Source organism: Pseudonaja textilis, chromosome Z, assembly GCF_049901715.1.
Source record: "Pseudonaja textilis isolate UNSWEBS1 chromosome Z, rPseTex1.2, whole genome shotgun sequence".
Lineage (NCBI taxonomy): Eukaryota > Metazoa > Chordata > Lepidosauria > Squamata > Elapidae > Pseudonaja > Pseudonaja textilis.
In genome coordinates, this window is record NC_142008.1 from 22,177,334 (window position 1) to 22,197,817 (window position 20,484).

Genomic DNA, 20,484 nt, shown 5'->3' on the forward strand with positions numbered 1-20,484 from the left:
ACTCTGTTCCAAGTGAGAGGATGTGTGCTTTCAGGCAGATGCTACTGCAGCTGGACAATCTTTATTGACTCAGAAGGAAGGGGAAAGTTTCAAGGTAGGTTTTCATTTGAAACAGAGGCAAACTATGTAGACTTTTCCACTGAACAATTCTGCCTCCCAGGTCAACTTTGGAATTTTTTCCCCAAAATTAATCTTTGTTGCAAAGCTATCACATGTGGCAGATGGAATGATTTTACTTCTGGTGAGTAATGCAGAAAAAAGGGAGTTTCCATCTATTTATGGCTCTGCAAAATATGAAAAGCTGACATTAAACTAGAGATTAGACATTATGCAATTTTAAAAGTTTAAGCTTTGTTTTTATCTTTTTAATGATAAAGTTTAATTAAATTATTATAAAAAAGAAAATTATGTAAAAATTGTGTGGTTGATTAAGAATCCTGAAGTATCTTACAAAGATCGACAAAGATTCTATAGAACTGACTTTTTAAGGATTATTGTCAACTTGATCAGATGCGTGAAGTATTATTCTCACTGCACTTTTGAAATAGAAAAAAGCCTACAGAGAATTGAAGAGAGACAACAAGGCAACCTGTTCTGCTGTCCTGCCTATCTAAATTAATTTGTCCATACATCAGGTTTCACCATCTAATTTTAAACAAAGGTCCAAAGATAAATTCATTAAAAACATGTTTTTAACATTTCTAAACAAATAATAATAGCTCATGTCTTAATAAAATTGCCAAAATCTCTTTATATTTGAACATCTTCAGTAGAAATCACGTAAGCTTTTTAATTCTTGAGAAATGTGTCAACATCATGACACCTAATCAATAATATTAATAATACTGATAATAATAATACAGTGTTACATACATAATTCTGTCCAGAATAGTCAACTCTGGGAATGTCTGCTTTTCCTTTCAGAAAAACTTCATAATAACATTCCATTTGTCTGCAAGAATGCTGTTTTTATTTGTTTGGTTGCCAAGTCACAAACTTTAATCTGCTTTGTTGCAGAGAATAGAAAAGAATAAATGCTATCTGTCCTTTTTAAAATATTGAAAGGTGCAAGAGAAAATTCTCATTTAAACTGCCATCCCTTATTCCCACTATATGCCAAGAAAAGTGTAACTACTTTTTCTTCATTATTTTTGAGATCCATTTGAGGTCAAGGGTCCAAAATACTGAAAAAAGAATGGGTTAGTTTTATTATCTTGAATGAAAACTGTTAATCAATCTATTTATTTCAACACCAAATAGGCTGTCCCTGTCCTTATTTGCCATGCTTCCCATGAATAGTGAATTCATATTTTCCAAAATTAGGACCTATATTTGAAGTATATTCAGAATGGTTGAAAAGGCCAATTAATTATTCTGAGAAGTCCATTGGACGCCATCCAATGAGATAGAATAGCCAGACTTCTCTTTTATATGCTAGCCAAATGTGTGGTTAATTTGACCAAGGATAGTTCATTGTAACCCAGCAGCATATTCTTTAAATTTGTGGGGTGTGTTGCCCAAACATTCTTAATTTCTTTGCCATCAGGTTAACCTGATCAAAGCTGTGCTTTTTCAAGTCAGTCTCTTTGGATTGATCTGGGCTTCCACCCAAATAAAATGTGTGCAGGTTGGAATTCATCCTAGAATAACAAGTCTAGCTATAGTTTTCTGAAAGCTATCCAGAGAAGTTTTGTTCCTTGTAAGCAAACTGAAACAGGTAGAAGTCTCTTTCTGTGTTGGATTCAGTCAAAAACAGTTGCTCTTAATTTCCATTGTAAATGGCTGGACTTAAATCAGAATAAAGCTAGGTTTTGTCCCATTGTGTTCACAAGTACCTATACTTCGTATCTAATTCAAATCAAACCCATTCCAGATCTTGAAGAACTGAAAGGAGTCTTCTAAGTCATAACAAGAAAAAAAACAAGAGAAAAATCAGTGCAATTTGGAGAAGTTATAATGTGGTACAGGTTTCTAATGGATAAGATGTGACATAAGTGCCCTTGGGTGCCTTAAGTCTCTGTAGATTTTGAGACATATCATCCCTTAAACCTGCCTCAATTCTCTAGCAAAAAGTATTTCAACTTCACCCAACTGGCAGTTATGGAGAATACAAAAAAAAAAAAAAGTTCTAGGAGAACACATGTGATCCAAGAACCACAGGTTACTTATCCCTGTTTGCTCTCAGCTGTCTTACATTTCAAGGACCACTTCATGACTGTACTTGAAGTGAATGGAGATGATATTGTTGGCTGGAACTTAAATTTGCTGTTAATGTTAAATAGATCGTAAGTATTGTGGATCTTATAATTTATGCATCAAAGTCCAAGGGAGTTATGAATGCAGTGGGAATGGAATGAGATAAAGGATCAAGAGTAGATTATTGCTGAATGACTGAAGAATTCACTGAATTCTAATTCACTGAATTCAAAATGACAAGTAAAAAGAGTTTACAATTATTTGTATAAGCAGAGAATAAACGAGAATAGAATTGTGGAACAAATACATGGAGATAGAATAAATAAGTCAAGATGAAAGAGAATACCAATAAAAGCATTCCTGTATAAAATTAATGAAAACCTTAAAAGGTTTAAATTTAAAGGACAAAAGCCAATATGTAAAATCATGTATTGATGCAATGGTAGCAATACAGTTTTACTTTACTTTATTGATTATTGATTAGTCAGTTGACCATATCAGTATTAGCTACGGTAAGGTACAATACAAACAGATAAGATATAATGCAGTAAAATTATATAAAATATTACAATGAAATAAAATAGAATAAGATATAATATATACATATAAATCTAGAATAAAAATATGGATAAAATAAGATAATTATATCTCAGTATCACCCCTACAATCTACCTGAATCATCTCATGTATGCTGATCTCAACTGGATCATTTTGCCCCAGGTACTATGTCGTGTTCATTGTTATTTTCAAACTCTGGCTGCACGTAAGGTAAGTTGCTTTGATATGGGGTTCCCAATGGGTCATTCATTTAGTACATAGACCAAAGTCTCTCATCCTCTTATACAAATAATAACCAAACAGGATGTGAGCCAGGTCCTCTACCTCTGCTGCTCGAAATTTACAAAAATAAAATGTTGTTGTGAGGTGTTGTGAATGGTAATGGGATAAACTAGTTCTAGCTAACATTTATTTTTCTTATCCATTTTGGGGGGCTTATGAGTTCATAAACATTTTCTGACCTCTCCATAACGTTGCTTATTCTGGGAGACAATAGCTTAATAGGTATGTATATCAATGTCTGGTGAGCTTGGTACCAAATCTTGAAGTTTCCACATGCAGAATATAATTTTTACCATTGAACTACAGTGATAAAACTGGTATTTGATGGTCTTCAATTTTACACCCCTGGGCAACCATAGAAAAATATATTGGAGCTTTCCTTCATAAGTCTCTAGTTTAATCTGTCTTCTTTTCCTGTTCTTCTAAACTCACAAGAAATACATTTCAAATATTTGCAACGCTATTAATGAAGTAATTTTAAAAAGTAGCAGAGAAGATTACATTATTTTTCAGAAGGGAAAATTCTGACAGATATGACCTTTCTAATACCTAAATGAGTTGCCAGGGTGATTTAGCATAGCCTGAAACAATCAATAACAAATAATTCTAATTGCGTACTAAAATATTCACATGCAACATCAAGGAATAGTCATGACTCCCTATGTACAAAAAGTCCTTTACAAATGCATATTCTTCAGACCAGAACATTTTTCAAAGCTACTTCACAATGAATGCTTAAGGAGATTTTCAAGATGCTGGTTTTTAGAAAGTTCTGTGAAGCACGAAAATGTTCAAAACACTGAAAAAATTAATAGTATCCTTATAGTTGGATGGTGGGTTTTTAGATTAAACCCTGAACTACTTGCCCACTACATACATAAGCATGTAATAAGCACTAAAGAGATGCATTATAAAGTTTACCTTAATTAATCAATCGTATAGAAGAGAAAGCAGAACTATATGAATTTGTACTCGTATTGTTGAATGGTGGAGTTTAAACCCGCTTGCCCATTGCACATATAAATATGTGATAAGTACTAGAGAGATGCATTGTAAAGCTTACAATGTTTACATGTGGAAGAGAAAGCAGAACTGTATAAAATGACAGAGAGCACCTTTTTAAAGTCTAGTCTGCAGGACGTAGCCCAGATATTTTGCTACCTGTCACAAAAACCAATAGGAGACCTTCCTATTCTACAAACAGAAGTAGACATTCCCTCAACATTGGAGGGAATAAGCTAGTTTATATAAATGCCATACTGTACATGTTTGGCCTGCAATAGCAGAGAAGTAGGAACAGAAACTGACACCCTAATTTTCCAATGGTTTCTCCATGATGCAAGTGTATAAGAGTAGAACAAGCCTTATGAAAGCAATTGCAAACTTAATTTATATAAGGTAAACAAAGAACACATAGCCATACCACCTTGTCTTCTTATTTCTCAGGAACGCACTCTTCATCAAACTGGAATGAGACTGAGGGTTCTACTGATTTTTGAAGTAGTGATACACCTTTATTGGAAAAAGGTAAGGTACACTTACACTACTTTTTCTAATCCTTATTTTTACTTTATCTCACTTTGCTAAATCTTACCTTATTTCATTTCATCATATTTTATAGTAGCTAACATCCACTGTCTCGGCATGGTCAATTTGACTAATCAATAAAGTTTATTCTCCATCATTCTTTAAATAAATTAACATGCCAGGTTTGTTTGGAGAGGACATGTCCAGATGTCAAGATTTTGTTACCAAGATTTTGTTTGGTTAATCCTTGCATCAGAGCTCTGAAAAAAAGTTCTTGCTATTGAGCTAGTCATTTGCTCACAGGGAAAGAGAGAAGAAACAAAACCTTCTCACTGGGATTTTTGGCATTCAATGCAACAGGCACAAAAGGTGACTATCAGCATACATTCCTGGCTAGCAAAAGACCCAAGCAATCTGGCTGGGTAGGTGCATGCGGATGCATCTGGTGCCCTTGTCAGGACACAGTATAGCCAATTCAGAGCTCTGCATTGCAGCAGAACAATTAATCCAGATCCACTTTGGATGATTAGGTACAGGTAGCGTATATCGTTTTTTGGTATCCCTTTTACCTGAAAATAAATTCCCCAATTGAAAATATACTTTTGTGAAGGGGATGAGATGCCTGGATTTCTCCTATGTTTCTCAGGAGTTCCTATTCAGGTTGAATACTATTGTCTGGATTGTTGATCTGGAATTCTTCCCTTTCCATCTGTGAACTTGTATAGAACTTCTAGTTAGGGTCATCAGGATGTCAAGCTATTACTAAATTGCAGCTCCCAGCTTGACTGGGTGGCTCGGTTTCTGTGTAGTCATAGAGCTGGTTTGAGGTGAAGCTACAGTGCATGATTAGGCTGTTGTTACATACCTGATTAAGGAAATCAGGCTGTGGCTTTGGGTTTTTTTACCTTAAGTTTTCTCTCCATCAACTTGCGTCTGCCATCATCCTCTTCCTTCCCCCATTCTATCCTTCCTCCTTTACCACTGCAGCCTTTAAGCCCAGCAAGGATCACAAAATCCTCAGTCCCCTCAGAAAACGCTTATTCTCAAGGACTCTGATATTCCCCCTTCACCAGAAAGAGATTGGCATTGTACAAAAAGAACAATGATGGGTTGATAATGATGACTAACATTATTAAATCAAAGTAACATGGCTGTGTGGGACCTGTTCTCCTGCTTTCTTCAGTCACACAATTGTTCTAAAAAAAAATTGCCTGGATTCTTTCCAAATTTTGCCTAGTTAAAAAAATACCTGCAGGCTCAGGTATCATGTATCTTCAGATGAAGGGTATGGTCATAGGTTTCCTGGAATGTTTGTTGTGTGCCACCCAGAGTTGGTGAAGTGGTAGCCATATAAATGTGATTGATGAGGGAGAGGGGTAGAAGGGAGGGAGGGAGTGGGAGAGAGGGGGAAGGGGGAGGGAGGGAGAGGGAGAGAGAGAGAAAGGGAGGGAGAGGAAGGGCAGGAGGGAGAGAGAGTGAGAGGGAAGGAGTGGGAGAGAGGGGGGGGAAGGAGGGAGGGAGAGAAAAAGGGGGGGAGAGAGAGAGATCCTAGATGCCATTTAACTTGCACACGCTAATCTAATGAGGTGGGTAGTGTGATGCAAACTGAAAAACACATTTCAGTTTGTCCTGCTTAGACTTCTTTTTCAGATTTACTGATCAAGTAAGAAGTAAGAGAAACTTGTGTCTTATTTTGCATGGTGAATTTTATTCTCTACAAACAAGGCATTGGTTCCATTATTTTTAAAGATACAGACTAGTTCAGCAGGATCCTCCAGCAGTGTAGGAGGGTGTTTTCAGCCAAATCTATAATTAAAATGCACAAATACGTAGAGAGTACTTACCACAGATGTTTATAGCACAGCACATGGAAATTATGGGATAAATTATGCTTTACCAGAAATTACACTTAGAATGACTTGCTCTTGCCTTATCTTTAACAGTTGTACTAAAGACAGAATTTCCATAGATCACCTTTCATTTTCTTACTGTAATCCCAGAGTTACAGGAACACTTGCCTAACTTTCCTAGCTACAGCAATTAACACTGCAACAATCCAATGGGAGGGAGCACAGATGCACACCCTGACCAGATTAATTCATATTGCCGGTTAGCAATCTCTTTGAATGAGAACTATACCAGGGGTGGGATTCTACAAGTTCACACCTATTAGCTAGAACCGGTTGTTAACATTCTAAGCAGTTCGGAAAACCAGTTGTTCGAAGAAATTACTGACCTAATCCTGTCAGGAAGGCAGGAAGGAAACATTCTGGTGTTGCTTACAGAAACTGCCTCTCCATTAACCCTTATTAAATTCTTGGCAGGACTAGACTTCCTGTCTCAGGAACTTCTCTGGAGTTTTTTTCCCCTCCTTTGTTGGTACTTTGCTTGTGTGGAGTGACCATTCAAAGTTACAATGGCACTGAAAAAAGTGATTTATGACCATTTTTCACACTTACGACTGTTGCAGCATCCTCACAGTCATGAGAGGCCAGGCAAGGAGATGAGTGCCTCAATATGACTGATATTGAGTTGGCCACATCCAGCCAATAACATGACCACCAAGCCATGTCCACCCAGTCACATGACCACCAAGCCACACCTATCACCTAAGCTATGCCCACAGAACCGGTTGTTAAAAAATTTGAATCGCACTCCTGAACCACACCACTCATGCTACAAAAACTTATTACTAGCAACCTACCCCACTTTGCATACTCCAAACTGTGCATGAAAATAGTAAGCCCTAAAATGAATTTAAATAGATTTTCTTAGGAAAAAAAATGTATCCTCCCTCAGAAACCAGACAAAAAAGGAGAAAAAATCTTGCACTAATCAGGTAGATAGCACCATTCAGTTCCTCTGTCATTACTGCTCAAGCTGTTGTGGAATGTCAATCAGCAAGAATTTAGATCTCCATATATCAATTATGCTAATAAATTTGCTTACTTGAATATAATTGCCATCATTATCACTGGCTATAAACTATAAACTAAACTATCACTATAGTCTAATACAGGGATATCAAACTCAATTTCATTGAGTGGACATGGCCTTGGTGGATATGGCCAGCTTGAAACCAAGCTGGGGGGGCCTATAGGGGCCCAAGTGCTCTGCCAGTGAAAATGGACTCCTGAGCTCTGCTTTCAGCTGGGATGGCCTCCTGTAACCTTCCTCCAGTGAAAACGGAGCTCGGGAGGGCTGTGCATGGCCCTCGCGAGCTCTGATTTTGGCTGGGACAGCCTCCTGAAACCTTCTGTCAGTGAAAACAGAGCTCTGTTTTCGCTGGCAGAGGCACCATGGGCCAGTCCTTCAGTTTCCAGGGCCAGGGGGCCAGATCTGGCCCGCAGGCCTTAAGTTTGACACCCCTGGTCTAATAGTTAGAATCCACATAATTGAGTTAGCTACTAAAGGCGGAAGACAAGAAAATTCCCTTCTCCTTCCCATGTATTTGTTGTTCAGTTGCGAAGTCATGTCCAACTCTTTGCGATTTCATGAACCATAGCACGTCAGACTCTCCTGTCCTATACTGTCTCCCAGAGTTTGCCCAAATTCATGTTCATTGTATCATTGACACTATCTAACCTCTATCTAACATCTCATCCTCTGCCATCCCCTTCTCCTTTTGCCTTCAATCTTTCCCAGGTTCAAGATCTTTCCCATCTCATTAGGTGACTAAAGTATTTGAGCCTCAGCTTCAGGATCTTCCCATGTATAGCAACCAGAAATTGAATCTGCCTTCAACATTGGCAAGGCAGCCTAGGTATTAGTCAAAGTAATACTATAACAGCGTTCTCCATTAATTTTCTATCACTCTGCAACCACCATTCAATTTCTTCTGGCAAGCTGCATTATTTTGTCCAAATAATGAGCAAAGTATGACTCTGAAAGGATGACATAGTCCATTTGTGAATTTGCAATATAACAATGCACTCAATGTTAATTGTTTAGTTATTTTTGATGTATTCAAATGTAGCTAATTTAAACAATATGAAATTAAATAATGGAGCAGACATTGCAAAAAGAAATATTATATTAATGCTCCATTTATCAGTTGATACAGCTATATTGCTTGTGAATCCCTATGCATTTGTTTTATGATGTCTCTCTATCTCAAAAAGTCAGTACTATAGCTTCCACCATCATTTATGCCCAGTGAGGCTTAAGCTCTTCCCAGGTGTTCTTTGAGAGAATGACAATTCTTCTATTGTACCTGGCTTTTTCCAGACATACTTGCTGCCTGGGTTCAGGCTGTTCTCTTCTCCACAGAAGAGAACAGCCTGAATGCTTTGGATGTTCTCCATGCAAATTTCAGACACAGAGCCAAGTTCTTGAGTCAGTTGTCAGATCTTCCCATCTATGTTTTCTCAGGTTACAGTGGAAGAATGTTTTTGATCTGAGAACACAAGAGGTTGCATGCTGAACTATAAGACTTTGGAGAATTCAACCGTGTACAATAATATATTCTTATTCTAGTGCATCATTAAAAAACCAAGCAACCAGAAAGTAAAGGAAAGCATTAAAATAATGTTGATGCCCTAACAGACCCTCATGTAATTTAAAGTGCAATTTATGTTAACAAGTTATAAAAATACAACAGAAGTTGCAACTGAGCTTTTAAAATTTTTGCATGAAAGAATTGCATCAATATTTGGCCATTTCATTACTAAGAACCAACTTAATTATAAGGACAATTTAATTTGTATTATGGTCTGGTACAGATTCATTTCACGCAGTGAGAAGGAGACATCTGCCTTGTTATGAGAAGGCAGCAAATTAATCATTCATTTATTCTTAATATATCTTACATTACAGTGATAGAATAAAAAAGAGGTTTGTGGGTTGTTTTCACTTAAGTAACATAATTATTTGAGAGGCCTGATAGAGCCATACCCTTTGTGGTTCTGTCTTAGTCAATTATAAATCTACCTGCCCATTTTCTTTCTCTAAATCCCACTTTACTACCTTAAAAAAGGTTTAACATTAGGTCTGAGTTGTTTGGCACAGTGTAAGTAGTTCTAATACCAGTTTAGAGGGTTTCTAGATAAATAGTTTTAATACAAATTTAGAGGGTTTCTAAAGAAAATTTTTCACAGACTTTCACAAAAGGAACTTATGCCAACCATCCACAGTCTTGCACTCAAGTGATTTAAAATTCAGTGCAACATAGCTGGAGACTCCGATCTGGAAGAGGCTGGTTAAGATTAGGTGCACTCACCGCCTTGAGTTATTTATAAAAATAATATTGAGATTTTTTTAAATCTAAAACATTGAATGGTAAATAAATATTACAGACATTAAATGAGTTTCAGACTAGATTTATTAAAGAAGGAACATCCAGGAAACCTATTTTTCGGACTAGACTCTGACAAAGTATGCTCACAAGATGTTCCTTCTTTAATTTCTTATATTAGTTCTCTTCATATCAGTTCTTACGCAATGTGTGATGCTGTTCAGCACCATGAGCTTACACAGCATGTTTTTGCAGGCACTTTACCAACATTTTCTGGCAACGAGACTCAGTTGCAACATGAAGGAAAATACCTCTTATGATAAACTCCCAATGCGTTTACTATTCAGCAGAAATGAACAATTCCTTCATTCTGTGACTCCAATCATTTTAGATCCTAATTGTCAATAGTAATGCTCCTTAGCAACTAAATGATCTTTTAGTTCTGTCATTCAATCCAATCGTAGATACCAGGACTTGCAGTGTGCTTATCTTCCAGAGGCATCATAACAATACAATCATAATCTTGATGAAACTGCCATTTACTATGGGAAGGGAGGACCAAGATTGTCATACTGAAAGTGTCCAATAAATCTGTTAAACTTGAGGGGGGAACTTGTACATATCCCAGCATTTTAGCTGATATCTCTTAATGGTGAAGAATGCTGAGAATTGTTGGGAGTTTCTGACCACTGAATCACATGAAGAGATGCTAAGAAAGAAAAGAAGAAAGATGCAAAGAAAAACATGGTGGAACAAAAGGAGGAAAACCCCAATCATAATGTACCTTTGTTTGCATTCTACCTTTCTCTGCATTGGAATGTACAGTATATTCTGCCACCTCCTTTCTTAACTACATTCTTTATGCTTATTGCTTAATCCATGTTTCAAAATCTCAAAGAATCTCTTGTGATTCACTGTGCAGATGGCAGGGCTGGATTAACATTTGATTCTTTTAAACTCTAACCAGTTTAACAACTCTGGAAATGCAAAGGAAAGTATTCAACTTTTCACTTGATCACTTATATTTATAGTAATGGTTTAGGTGATTTGAATTTGCAGCTCTCTCAATAGTTTGCTATGATTTAGGCAACATTAAGTGCATCTTTTTTTCAGCTCATGTTTCATATGCCTGAAGAAGCAGTTTCAGTATTCTCTTGATAAAAGGCAGAGATAAAAGGAATAGAATAGTGATACAGTCATAGGGGAGAAATTATCATCGCTAACAATACATTTTATCTGTTCTGTTAAAGTTTGCAATGTGGAGTCATTTTGCTGGAAGCAAAAAATTGGATTTTTTAAAAATACAAATTAAAATGATGATTTGCTGCATTGCAACCCTGGTCTTTGGATTCTTACCTCCTGTGCCCCATAATATGAAAACTTTTATAACTCATGGCATGCTAATTTTATTTTAGAGTTCTATCTATCTCCCCAGATGTAGTAGTACTGGAAAGGAAACAAAGCTAGAGTATAAATAAAAAGAAAACCAGGAGGGGGTGGAATTCTAAGCTTATTTTCCGAACAAAAGGAATAACAATGTAATTTACGTTGTTGTTACAAGATGGTCAAAAAAAATGAGAAGACACACCAGAGGTTGAAGTTTTCTATGTGAACATTATGAGAGCAAGAATCTGACTTGAGCGAGGATTAGTAAAATAGGCCTTAAAACAGAAAAACAATGAACTACATTGTACAGTGGGCAAAGCTTGAAGAAAGATGATCAAGGATTCAAAGTATATGTGTTCTACAGGTAGGATAGAATAGAATGGAATGGAATGGAATAAAATAGAATTCTTTATTGGCCATGTGAGATTGGAATTTGTCTTAGTGCAAATGCTCTCAGTGTACATAAAAGAAAAGATACATTCGTCAAGAGTCAAGAACCATAAGGTGCAACACTTCATAATAGTCATAGGGTACAACAAGCAATCAAATCATACTAGGAATATACAGGATATTCCTAATATCCTTGTAAGGATACAAGTGACAAAATCACAGTCATACAGTCACAAATGGGAGGGGATGGGTGATAAAGAGTGATGAGAAGATTAATAGTAATAGTAGTGCAGACTTTGTAAATAGTTGGACAGTGTTGAGGGAATTATTTGTTTAGCAGAGAGATGGTGTTCGTGTGTGCTTGGGGAGAAAGATTTTAGGAATTGACCCCAGATTAACAGTCCCTTGTGCAAAGAACAGGCAGAGTGTCAGACAAAAAAGAAGATAAGAATAATTCTGTATATGAACCCTATCTATCACCCCTTCCAGGCATGAGGCCATGACAGTGACATATTGATGTCATCGGCCTCTGAATTTGCACCTCCCAAAGGACAGTCATAGCAGTTGTCCAAACATGCGTCTTCTAAGTCTTCCTCCTGAGTCTGTCTCTCTCCTGAAAGAGAGGTTTGCGTGCAGTCTTGTGTTGCATGGGCTGCTCCGCCTTGCATTTCTTAAATGGATCTCAGTTGCTCTCAGGTGTGAACAGTACACACTCTTCCAGAGATGAAGTAAGATATAGCTTCCAGTTCTCAGTTGGCAACCCGTTCATCTGCAGCAGATGGATGAAAAAGAGAGAGAAGCGTCTTGGGCTTTGCCTCAGGTAGCAAAAGGTTTCATCTGGCTCTTTTGCTTAGGCTGCAATCCTACCAACTGCTGCTGGCTTAAAAATCCCACTTGGAAATTTGGTTTGAACAATGAAAGGCACTTCTAAATAAATTAATAACTGGCCTGGTTGGTAAGCATTGATATGACACTATTTAAAAAAAAACTCTGGCACTAACCAAATGTGAAACAGCCAATATTTTGGGGAGATAAAGTTTACAAAATCTGAAATAAAGCTTAATTATAAGCCCATCCCAGCCCTTTTTTATAAAGAAACAGAGTGACAAAACACAAGCAACCACCATTGTCCTCCCTAGTTAGAACAAAATAGACCAGCACACTATTCACTGTTGACCAAAGAAGCACTGGGCTCTGTGCAAAAGTCCTTTTAAGCTTGGACAGAAAGTTGCTATCAATAAGGTAATAAATTAATTGATCATTTATGAAGGCAGAGGGAGGACAGACAATTATGGTGAATTATGGAATGTGTAACTTTTCTGATTTACCCATCTCTGATTTAATTAGTCAAATTAAATGGAATTAATTCTTCTGCCTGTACAAATGTGACACTGAATCTAAATAAATGAAACATTTTTTTTTAAAAAGAAGCCTACTTTGAGGGGTTTTGTGTGGCATAATATTATGCACACCTTAAAATAAGATAAAATAAAACAGGAGTCCAATAGGCTTTTGAATACATTTGGAATTTTGCAAGCACACGATAAACTTTCACACAAAATTCCTTGTGTGGATTATGGCAAAATAATTATTTATGAGAAAGCAGCATTTAGGTCTCCAAAATACTCTGTTAAGCTTACTTGCTGTTTTGTCTGTCACTCCTCTAGACCAGGAGTATCAAACTTGTGGCCCATGGGCCAGATGCATCACACGCTGGTCATGCCCACCCCCATTTTAGCAAAGGGTGGAAAAGTCACAATATGTCACATGATAACAACATAACAATGTGAGTTTGACACCTCTGCTCTGGACAAAGAACCATTTTATCTTCTGCATAGGCCTCTGGAGACCACATGAGGTCCAAAGACATTCTTGGAAGTAAACATTAGACATTAGATCCCAGAACCTAAATATTCAACATTGCAGCCAACTTAAAAGAATATTTTTTTAAAAAAAGGTAAGAGATAGCAAGAGCCATGGAAGTGATAAAGGAAGTGATCATAAACATATAAATGCCCCCAAATATCTTTTGAGGTATATCAGTAGATAGATATCTATTTATCTATTCTTCAATCTTTATGTCAGTCCGTCTCTGTCTCTATTTCTGTCAGTCTATTATCTCTCTCTCATTTACCTGTATAGTTAATATGCTTATATTCTCTGATTTCTATCCATAACATATTCTAAGTTATAAAATGTAGTTGGGGATTCTGTAACATACTGATAGAAACTATATATGAAATATAATTCCAAATTATAATCCAATTATAATTCAACAACAATAATTCCAGATCAACACTGTCTCCTTGAAGAAACAAAATGAAATTCTAATTTCATAACGATTAAATCACTTGGGAAGTCCATTATGTCAAAGACACCTAATTTTAAATGGGAACACCTTTCTGGTCCAAATGACCCATATTTATAATACAAGTTTAACAAGCTGCCCTAAACATGGCAGCTAGACTCCATCAAAGTTGACACTAGCCATAGCATAAAACTGAAAGTAGCCCTACACAATCAGAAAAGTGGAGGGAGCTGGTCTAGAGAATTGCTTGAATGAAAGGATAGCCTCATCACAAAATAAGTCCCAATTGCCTCCAGATCCTAAATATTGCCTATATCCTAAAGGCTATTTCCCTGTCTACTGAATTCCCCACCACAGCCACAATAAAACTCAGTACACAATCGTTTTTTTGTTTCACATAATTATTCCATACAGATGGATTCTTCTAAACTCATGCAGTTACAAATAAAACTGTACTGCCATCTAGTGACAAATATGACCCTGAGCAGATCAAAATCTACAATTCCAGGCAGTTGTACCAGCCTAACTGGTACAAACTGGTACAGCTGAACTGAATAATAATTATCCCATATTATCATCTATCCTGGAAGACTGCATGCAGGTTGCAGAAGGCTGTCCTATACATTTACATTAAAGTGTTCTCATCGAGAGAAATACGATTGCTTTATTTAGCCAAAATTAATAATATTTTAAGAGGATAAAAACCTAATCTATCCGAGACCCATTTTATTCCAATATTCAAATAAAATAAAAATTTTATTATGGTCATAGACCAGCATAAGAAGGGTAAAATACAGTTAGCAATTTTAAAAGCTAAAAAGAATATAAAATACAAATATATATGTATATGTATAGTATAGTATAGTAGTTTTTATAGTTTTGTACTCTATGACTATTGTACCCTATGACTATTATTAAGTGCTATAGCTTATGATTCTTGACTCTTGACAAATTTATCTTTTATTTTATGTACACAGAGAATATGCACCAAGACAAATTCCTTGTGTGTCCAATCACACTTGGCCAATAAAGAATTCTATTCTATTCTACTTTGTCTTTTTTTGAAAAATTAACCTAACTGTGCTGATGGTGACTCATCAAACCTGGCCAGGATAAAGGCTTGACTATCTTTTAGGCTTAGGAAGTTGGTGAAAGAATTTTCTATAGGTAGTTCTTGGATTCTGAAGGCAGTTGGGACTGGAATTTCCATTGCTAAGTATGCAATGCTAAAAAATGCAATCATAAACACAACCTCACCTAATGCATTGCTTAATAATGCAAGTCGCTCCTATAGTCACTTCCGTTCCTGCTGTGTTTTTGCTTATATATCAATACCCCGTAGCATCCAACCATGGCATCTGCCCATGTACACATTCATGGTCTATACTATAGCATGTAGCATCTGCCTGCCTACACTCCAGCATGTAACATATAGAATAACAAAATCTTCCATTTCTGAATTCCTCCCATAATGAATGAAGACCATCCTGAACTTCAAATTTTTAATCCCTTAATTAATCCTTAAATTAAAAAATCAATAGGTTCTTGTTACATGTCAAAGAGCATTTGGTGGGAAGGAAATCAAGGAAACTGGTTCAACGCTTTTGTTCTTTAGATAGGTTGTTTTCATATCCCCTTGCTTGTGACTGCTACTGTTATCATGTGTGACTTTGAGTGGAATTCTTAAATTTATAAAATAACTTCTTTCCTCTATAACTCTTCCTCTATAACTTCATTTCATCTGTAGCCTTTACAGTACACCAAAGAGCATCTATTTGAATAAACCTATTTGCTTTATGCTTCTGTATTTTTCCCCATTCAGAGAAAAAGAAGCTTAGTGAAATAAAGGATAGGGGAATAAATAACAAGCTTAGATTCTAAAAAATATATATTCCCCAAGCACCAGTAAAAATCCTAACTGTATATAAAATATAAGTCATTATTCAAAATATGAATTACAGTGGGGATATCAACCTCCCTAAAGCAATATCTGTATCCTGCTTTGTAGCAATGGATATGAATTATGAAGATAGCAAAGTTTGTTAGTAAAGTCAGAGCAATGTGTATTTTATATCAAATTTCAAGCATACCTGTAACAACAACAAAACCAACCATACGTATTTTCATCCACTTGAAATTCCCAAGTTACCAGAAAGCTTTTTTATGTAACAAAAGACTCCAATTAGATATTAACCCAAAATTATCTAACATGTATGAATGTAGCTTTCCTCAAATGATTATGTGAGTAAAAATCCAAGTGTTAGGTTTTAACTGATATAATTCCAGTCAATATTATGGTCAACACACGTGAAATTCACTAAGGTATATAATCTAATGGGTACTTGACAGACTGATTTTTTTTTATTTCTAGCAATAAGTTAACATGAACAATTCTGCTTTGTAGGAATAATTTCAGATATGTCTGGTTTGCAAAAGGTCAATGCAATGATTCCACTTACTTCAGATATGCCCATCAAGAAGGAAATTGTGTGCATTTTTGGAACGGGTGATTTTGGAAGGTCTCTGGGCTATAAGCTGATGCAGTGTGGCTATTCCGTTGTTTATGGGAGCCGAAGCACTCAAAACTCTGGATTGATTCCTCAAGGAGCCACAATCCTATCTCATGCAGAAGCTGCTGCAACATCTGACATTATCATTGTAGCAGTCCACAGAGCACATTACAGCTTTCTTGAAAGCCTACGAGAAATCCTTGATGGAAAAGTGTTGGTGGATGTGAGCAACAACCTTAAAATAAACCAGTATGCAGAATCAAATGCTGAATATCTTGCCCAGCTGCTTCCTGGAAGTAACGTGGTCAAAGCATTTAATACAGTGTCAGCATGGGCCCTGCAGTCAGGTGGCTTGGATGCAAGCAGACAGGTAAGAGCATCTCAGATACCAAAGGCTACTGGAGGTAGAAGCTGTTGTGTGTGTGCATGGGCTGAGATAAGGATCTGGCCTGAACAAGAACCAGATTTTGCAGCTATCACTGGAAGGAAATTTATTTACAAAATTGCATTATGCAGACAACATCTAGCCTCTGAACTGGAACATACACTTGAAATTAAATGCAGATTCGTGACCAGAACAGCAGGCCTTTCCTCTTTACCCCTCCCAAATGAAGAGTTTTGAAAAACCCAGAGCTTGCACGCCATTTTGTGGCTTAGTACAGTTTTTAACATTTTATTTAATTTTCTAATCTGACTGGAGAATTTAATGAGTAGATTAGCAGCTGCAGTATAAAATAAAACAAATTCTTTTTTTCCCCCTTATAATCTAACTAGCTGCTTTTTATGTCTGTTATTATTACCAAGAGAAAGGGTGAGACACTTAATACTTTGGCAAACTAAGATGTACAGGTAGTGGAAGAAGCTACAGCTCCTTGGAAGGAGTCCTGCCTGTGTCATGCTCTACAGTCTACAAACATGCAAAGCCTACCTAACTGCATCCCTTCAGCAGGTGTAGAATCTGAGGCCACATGCTATATGCAAGTGTACCTGAAAAGGAAGACAGTAGGTGACCTCAGATGAACCTCACAGGCAAGAAATACAAAATAAATATTTAACTATCTCTCTACGCCATATAGTTCACCTTGTGGTCATTAGGTCATGAGGTTTTGAACAATCAGTGCCATTGGATTCATAGCTCTAACAAAGAAAATCACATTTAAATCTTCACTTTGTTTAACCAGTTAATTATTATTTTTCTTTCGCATATGTAATATATGGCAAGTAGATGTAGAAGCTTATAAACCTTGGACCTACTTTGCAAGGGGGGGAAGTTATTATTTTTGCAACAGATTTGACAATGTTAAACTGGGGGGAGTGTTTTATTCTTTCTAATTCACATCTTTAATGTTCTTGTCTAGTTTTGTTTTAGCTCTTTTTTTAATAAAATAAAAAATTGAAGTTAAAAAGTATACTTAATAAAAGAGAAATAAAACATTTCTCCACTCTGGCTAATTTCAGTTTCAGTCAAAATTCTGGCCAACTTTCTCAAAAGCTAACTAACAAGCTGAGAGACATCAAGAAGGTTGACTCACTAGGTTAATTTATTTTTATTGAAGCTATGGGACTTTATTTTACTTTGCTTTTGCAGGTATTCATCTGTGGGGATGATAGAAAAGCAAAAGAAAAGGTGATAGAGATTGTTCGGAGCCTGGGCCTTACTCCTTTGGATAAAGGTTCTCTATTATCATCAAAAGAAATTGAAAATTACCCTTTACAACTTTTTCCAATGTGGAGATTTCCCATCTACCTCTCCTTTGCTCTCAGTGCATTCATCTTTTTATACAGTGTTGTCCGTGATGTCATCTACAATTATGTTGAGAGAAGCAAAGATTATTCTTTTTTTATTGTTGTTACAATTGCAAACCGCATCTGCCCTGTTGTAGCACTTGTTCTTCTTGCTTTGGTCTATTTACCTGGAATCTTTGCAGCTATTCTCCAGTTATACAGAGGTACAAAGTATAGTCGCTTTCCTGATTGGCTGGATAAATGGATGCTTTGCCGGAAACAACTGGGATTGGTTGCCTTGGCTTATGCTTTCTTACATGTTATATATACATTGATCATCCCCATTCGTTATTATGTAAGATGGAGACACAATTCTTATGTCCTTGAACAGGTAAGCCAGTTTCATGCACTTTCCCTCCCTACCATTTCAATATCTGATACAATACTGGAAGAAAAGCAGAAACCATGTTTTCCCTTACTGCTCCCACTCTAATGCAAATGTTTAAGGAAGAAATGGGGTGAAGGCTCTAATAGTTTCCCAAACTTCAGGGATGCCCTGAATCATTTTAGCATTTTCCGCCCATTTCACATACTCTGTCATGAAATGAGGAAATTGCAAAGTTCCCATAGACCTAGCAAAGAAATGCTAAGTCATTTCAGATCCAACTCATAACTGTCACATCATTAGAGCAGTAGATACTCCTTTGTTACCTCTTCATTATTCATGATCTTTTGGCCATCATACCCAGTTGAAACCTCTTGATCGGAAATCATCTCAATTCTGACAAAATGTAACGCCTTTAGATATTTGGGCAACCTAGTTCTGATAAATCTTCATCTTTATCCTTGGATGGGCCAGCATCTTTCCATTTGAGAGAGGTGTGCAATTTGTATGTCATTCTGTATTCACATATCCTGCTCAAAAAGCAGATGGCAGTTGTGACTAGGAAGTCTTCTCCAAGTGTGCCAGCTATACCCATTCCTTGATCTAGAGGCCTTTCAGACACATGACTTGATCACCTCAATACTAGATAACTACAATATACTTTATATGGCATGGTCTTGGAGACCATTTGGAAGATGTAGCTGATCCAGAATATACCTAGATGTGCCCATGTGTCTTCACTTCTCTATGAGCTGCAGGAGTTGTCAGTTGACCTCTGGATGCAACTCATGGTGCTCACTATCATCTAGAAAACATTCCATTCCATAGATCCTAGTTATTTGAGAAACCATCTACCTCCCATAGACTCTGCCTACCCAGCAAGACTGGACAACTTGGGAACATTTTAGGTCCCTTCAATTAAGCTCACCTATTGGGACCTAGGAGGTGCACTTTCTCTGTCATAGTACTTAATCTCTGGTACAGAATCCCCCCCCCCCCAAGACTGATAGAGTTTTCACTCTGCAGACCCTTGAAAACTTGCCTGAGCCTGTCAGTTTTCAGAGAGGTGAGTATGCGTGTATCTGGATGTTCAGCCTCAATGGCTCTTCCAGATCTTTGAAAAGACTTGAGTGTGATGTGAGCCAAAGGAATTTTTCATGCGGAAAAAATAATAACACACACACACACACACACACACACACACAATACCCATGTGTGTTCATATGGATATTTAACAAATATTTTTCTTCTATCATAAAGAACCATCCAACTTTGAAAATTATGCTAAATTAACTATGTCTAATTGAAGGGAACCAGTCCTTAATGTCTTCATCTCTTCTTTCTCATTATTGATGTGTGTGGTAGTTTAATGTCCTTTTTTTTTAAAAAAAAAGACCTTACTAATTTACTAAAAAGAATTTACATGTCATAATGTTTTTATTTTTTAAAAAAATTCTGATTGCTGCAATGATTCTAATATTGGAAGGCTAGTATGACTTCAATTTACAAAAACTGTCATGATCATCTTGAATAAGTATATAACGCAAGGGAGCTTATGATGTGCAATATTTACTACATTTGAACTCCCCTCGTGACATATAGGGGAGCAATATGTTGCAGATCTGTTTTGAAATTATTATATTCATACATATATTTCTGTTTTCTATTAAGGCATTCAAAAACAAAACAGATCCATTTTGGACTGGCAGCGCCTGGCACAGCGATTCTTACCTTGCCTTGGGAATCTTAGGTTTTTTCCTGTTTGTTCTCCTTGGGATAACATCCTTGCCTTCTGTCAGCAACAGTGTTAACTGGAGAGAGTTTCGGTTTGTGCAGGTAAGATTCTGTTTGGCATTTTTGCAATCTTTTCAGAATCAATTAATTAACCATTCTAATAAATACAGTGGTTTTAGTCTTTCAGCCCTAATCTAGGATGACTTAATCTAGTTAAATGTACTCTGTTGGACTGTATTTCTGGAAACTA

General features: G+C 36.6%; 1 protein-coding gene and 1 long non-coding RNA gene across 7 annotated transcripts in view; one reads left to right on the plus strand and one right to left on the minus strand.

Annotated features, from left to right (window-relative positions):
- The window catches only part of STEAP4 (STEAP4 metalloreductase), a 21,939-nt gene continuing 1,455 nt past the window's right edge, over positions 1-20,484 (plus strand). The window contains exons 1-6 of one of the 6 annotated variants that reach the window (XM_087915260.1): positions 1-94; positions 2,917-2,964; positions 4,483-4,563; positions 16,285-16,760; positions 17,979-18,506; positions 20,172-20,336. In XM_087915260.1, coding sequence (XP_087771386.1) covers positions 16,299-16,760; positions 17,979-18,506; positions 20,172-20,336 — 1,155 coding nt within the window. In that variant the 5' untranslated portion in view covers positions 1-94; positions 2,917-2,964; positions 4,483-4,563; positions 16,285-16,298. Of the gene's footprint in view, positions 242-2,193; positions 2,286-2,916; positions 2,965-4,482; positions 4,564-8,208; positions 8,327-16,284; positions 16,761-17,978; positions 18,507-20,171; positions 20,337-20,484 lie in introns of those variants that run through there. The other 5 variants (XM_087915261.1, XM_087915262.1, XM_026716087.2 and 2 more) reach the window with 5 other exon arrangements.
- Positions 11,295-20,484, minus strand: part of LOC148123939 (uncharacterized) — a 17,600-nt gene continuing 8,410 nt past the window's right edge. Inside the window, exon 3 of the long non-coding RNA XR_015739892.1 lies at positions 11,295-12,341. This is a non-coding gene — a long non-coding RNA (uncharacterized LOC148123939). The remainder of the gene's footprint in view (positions 12,342-20,484) is intronic.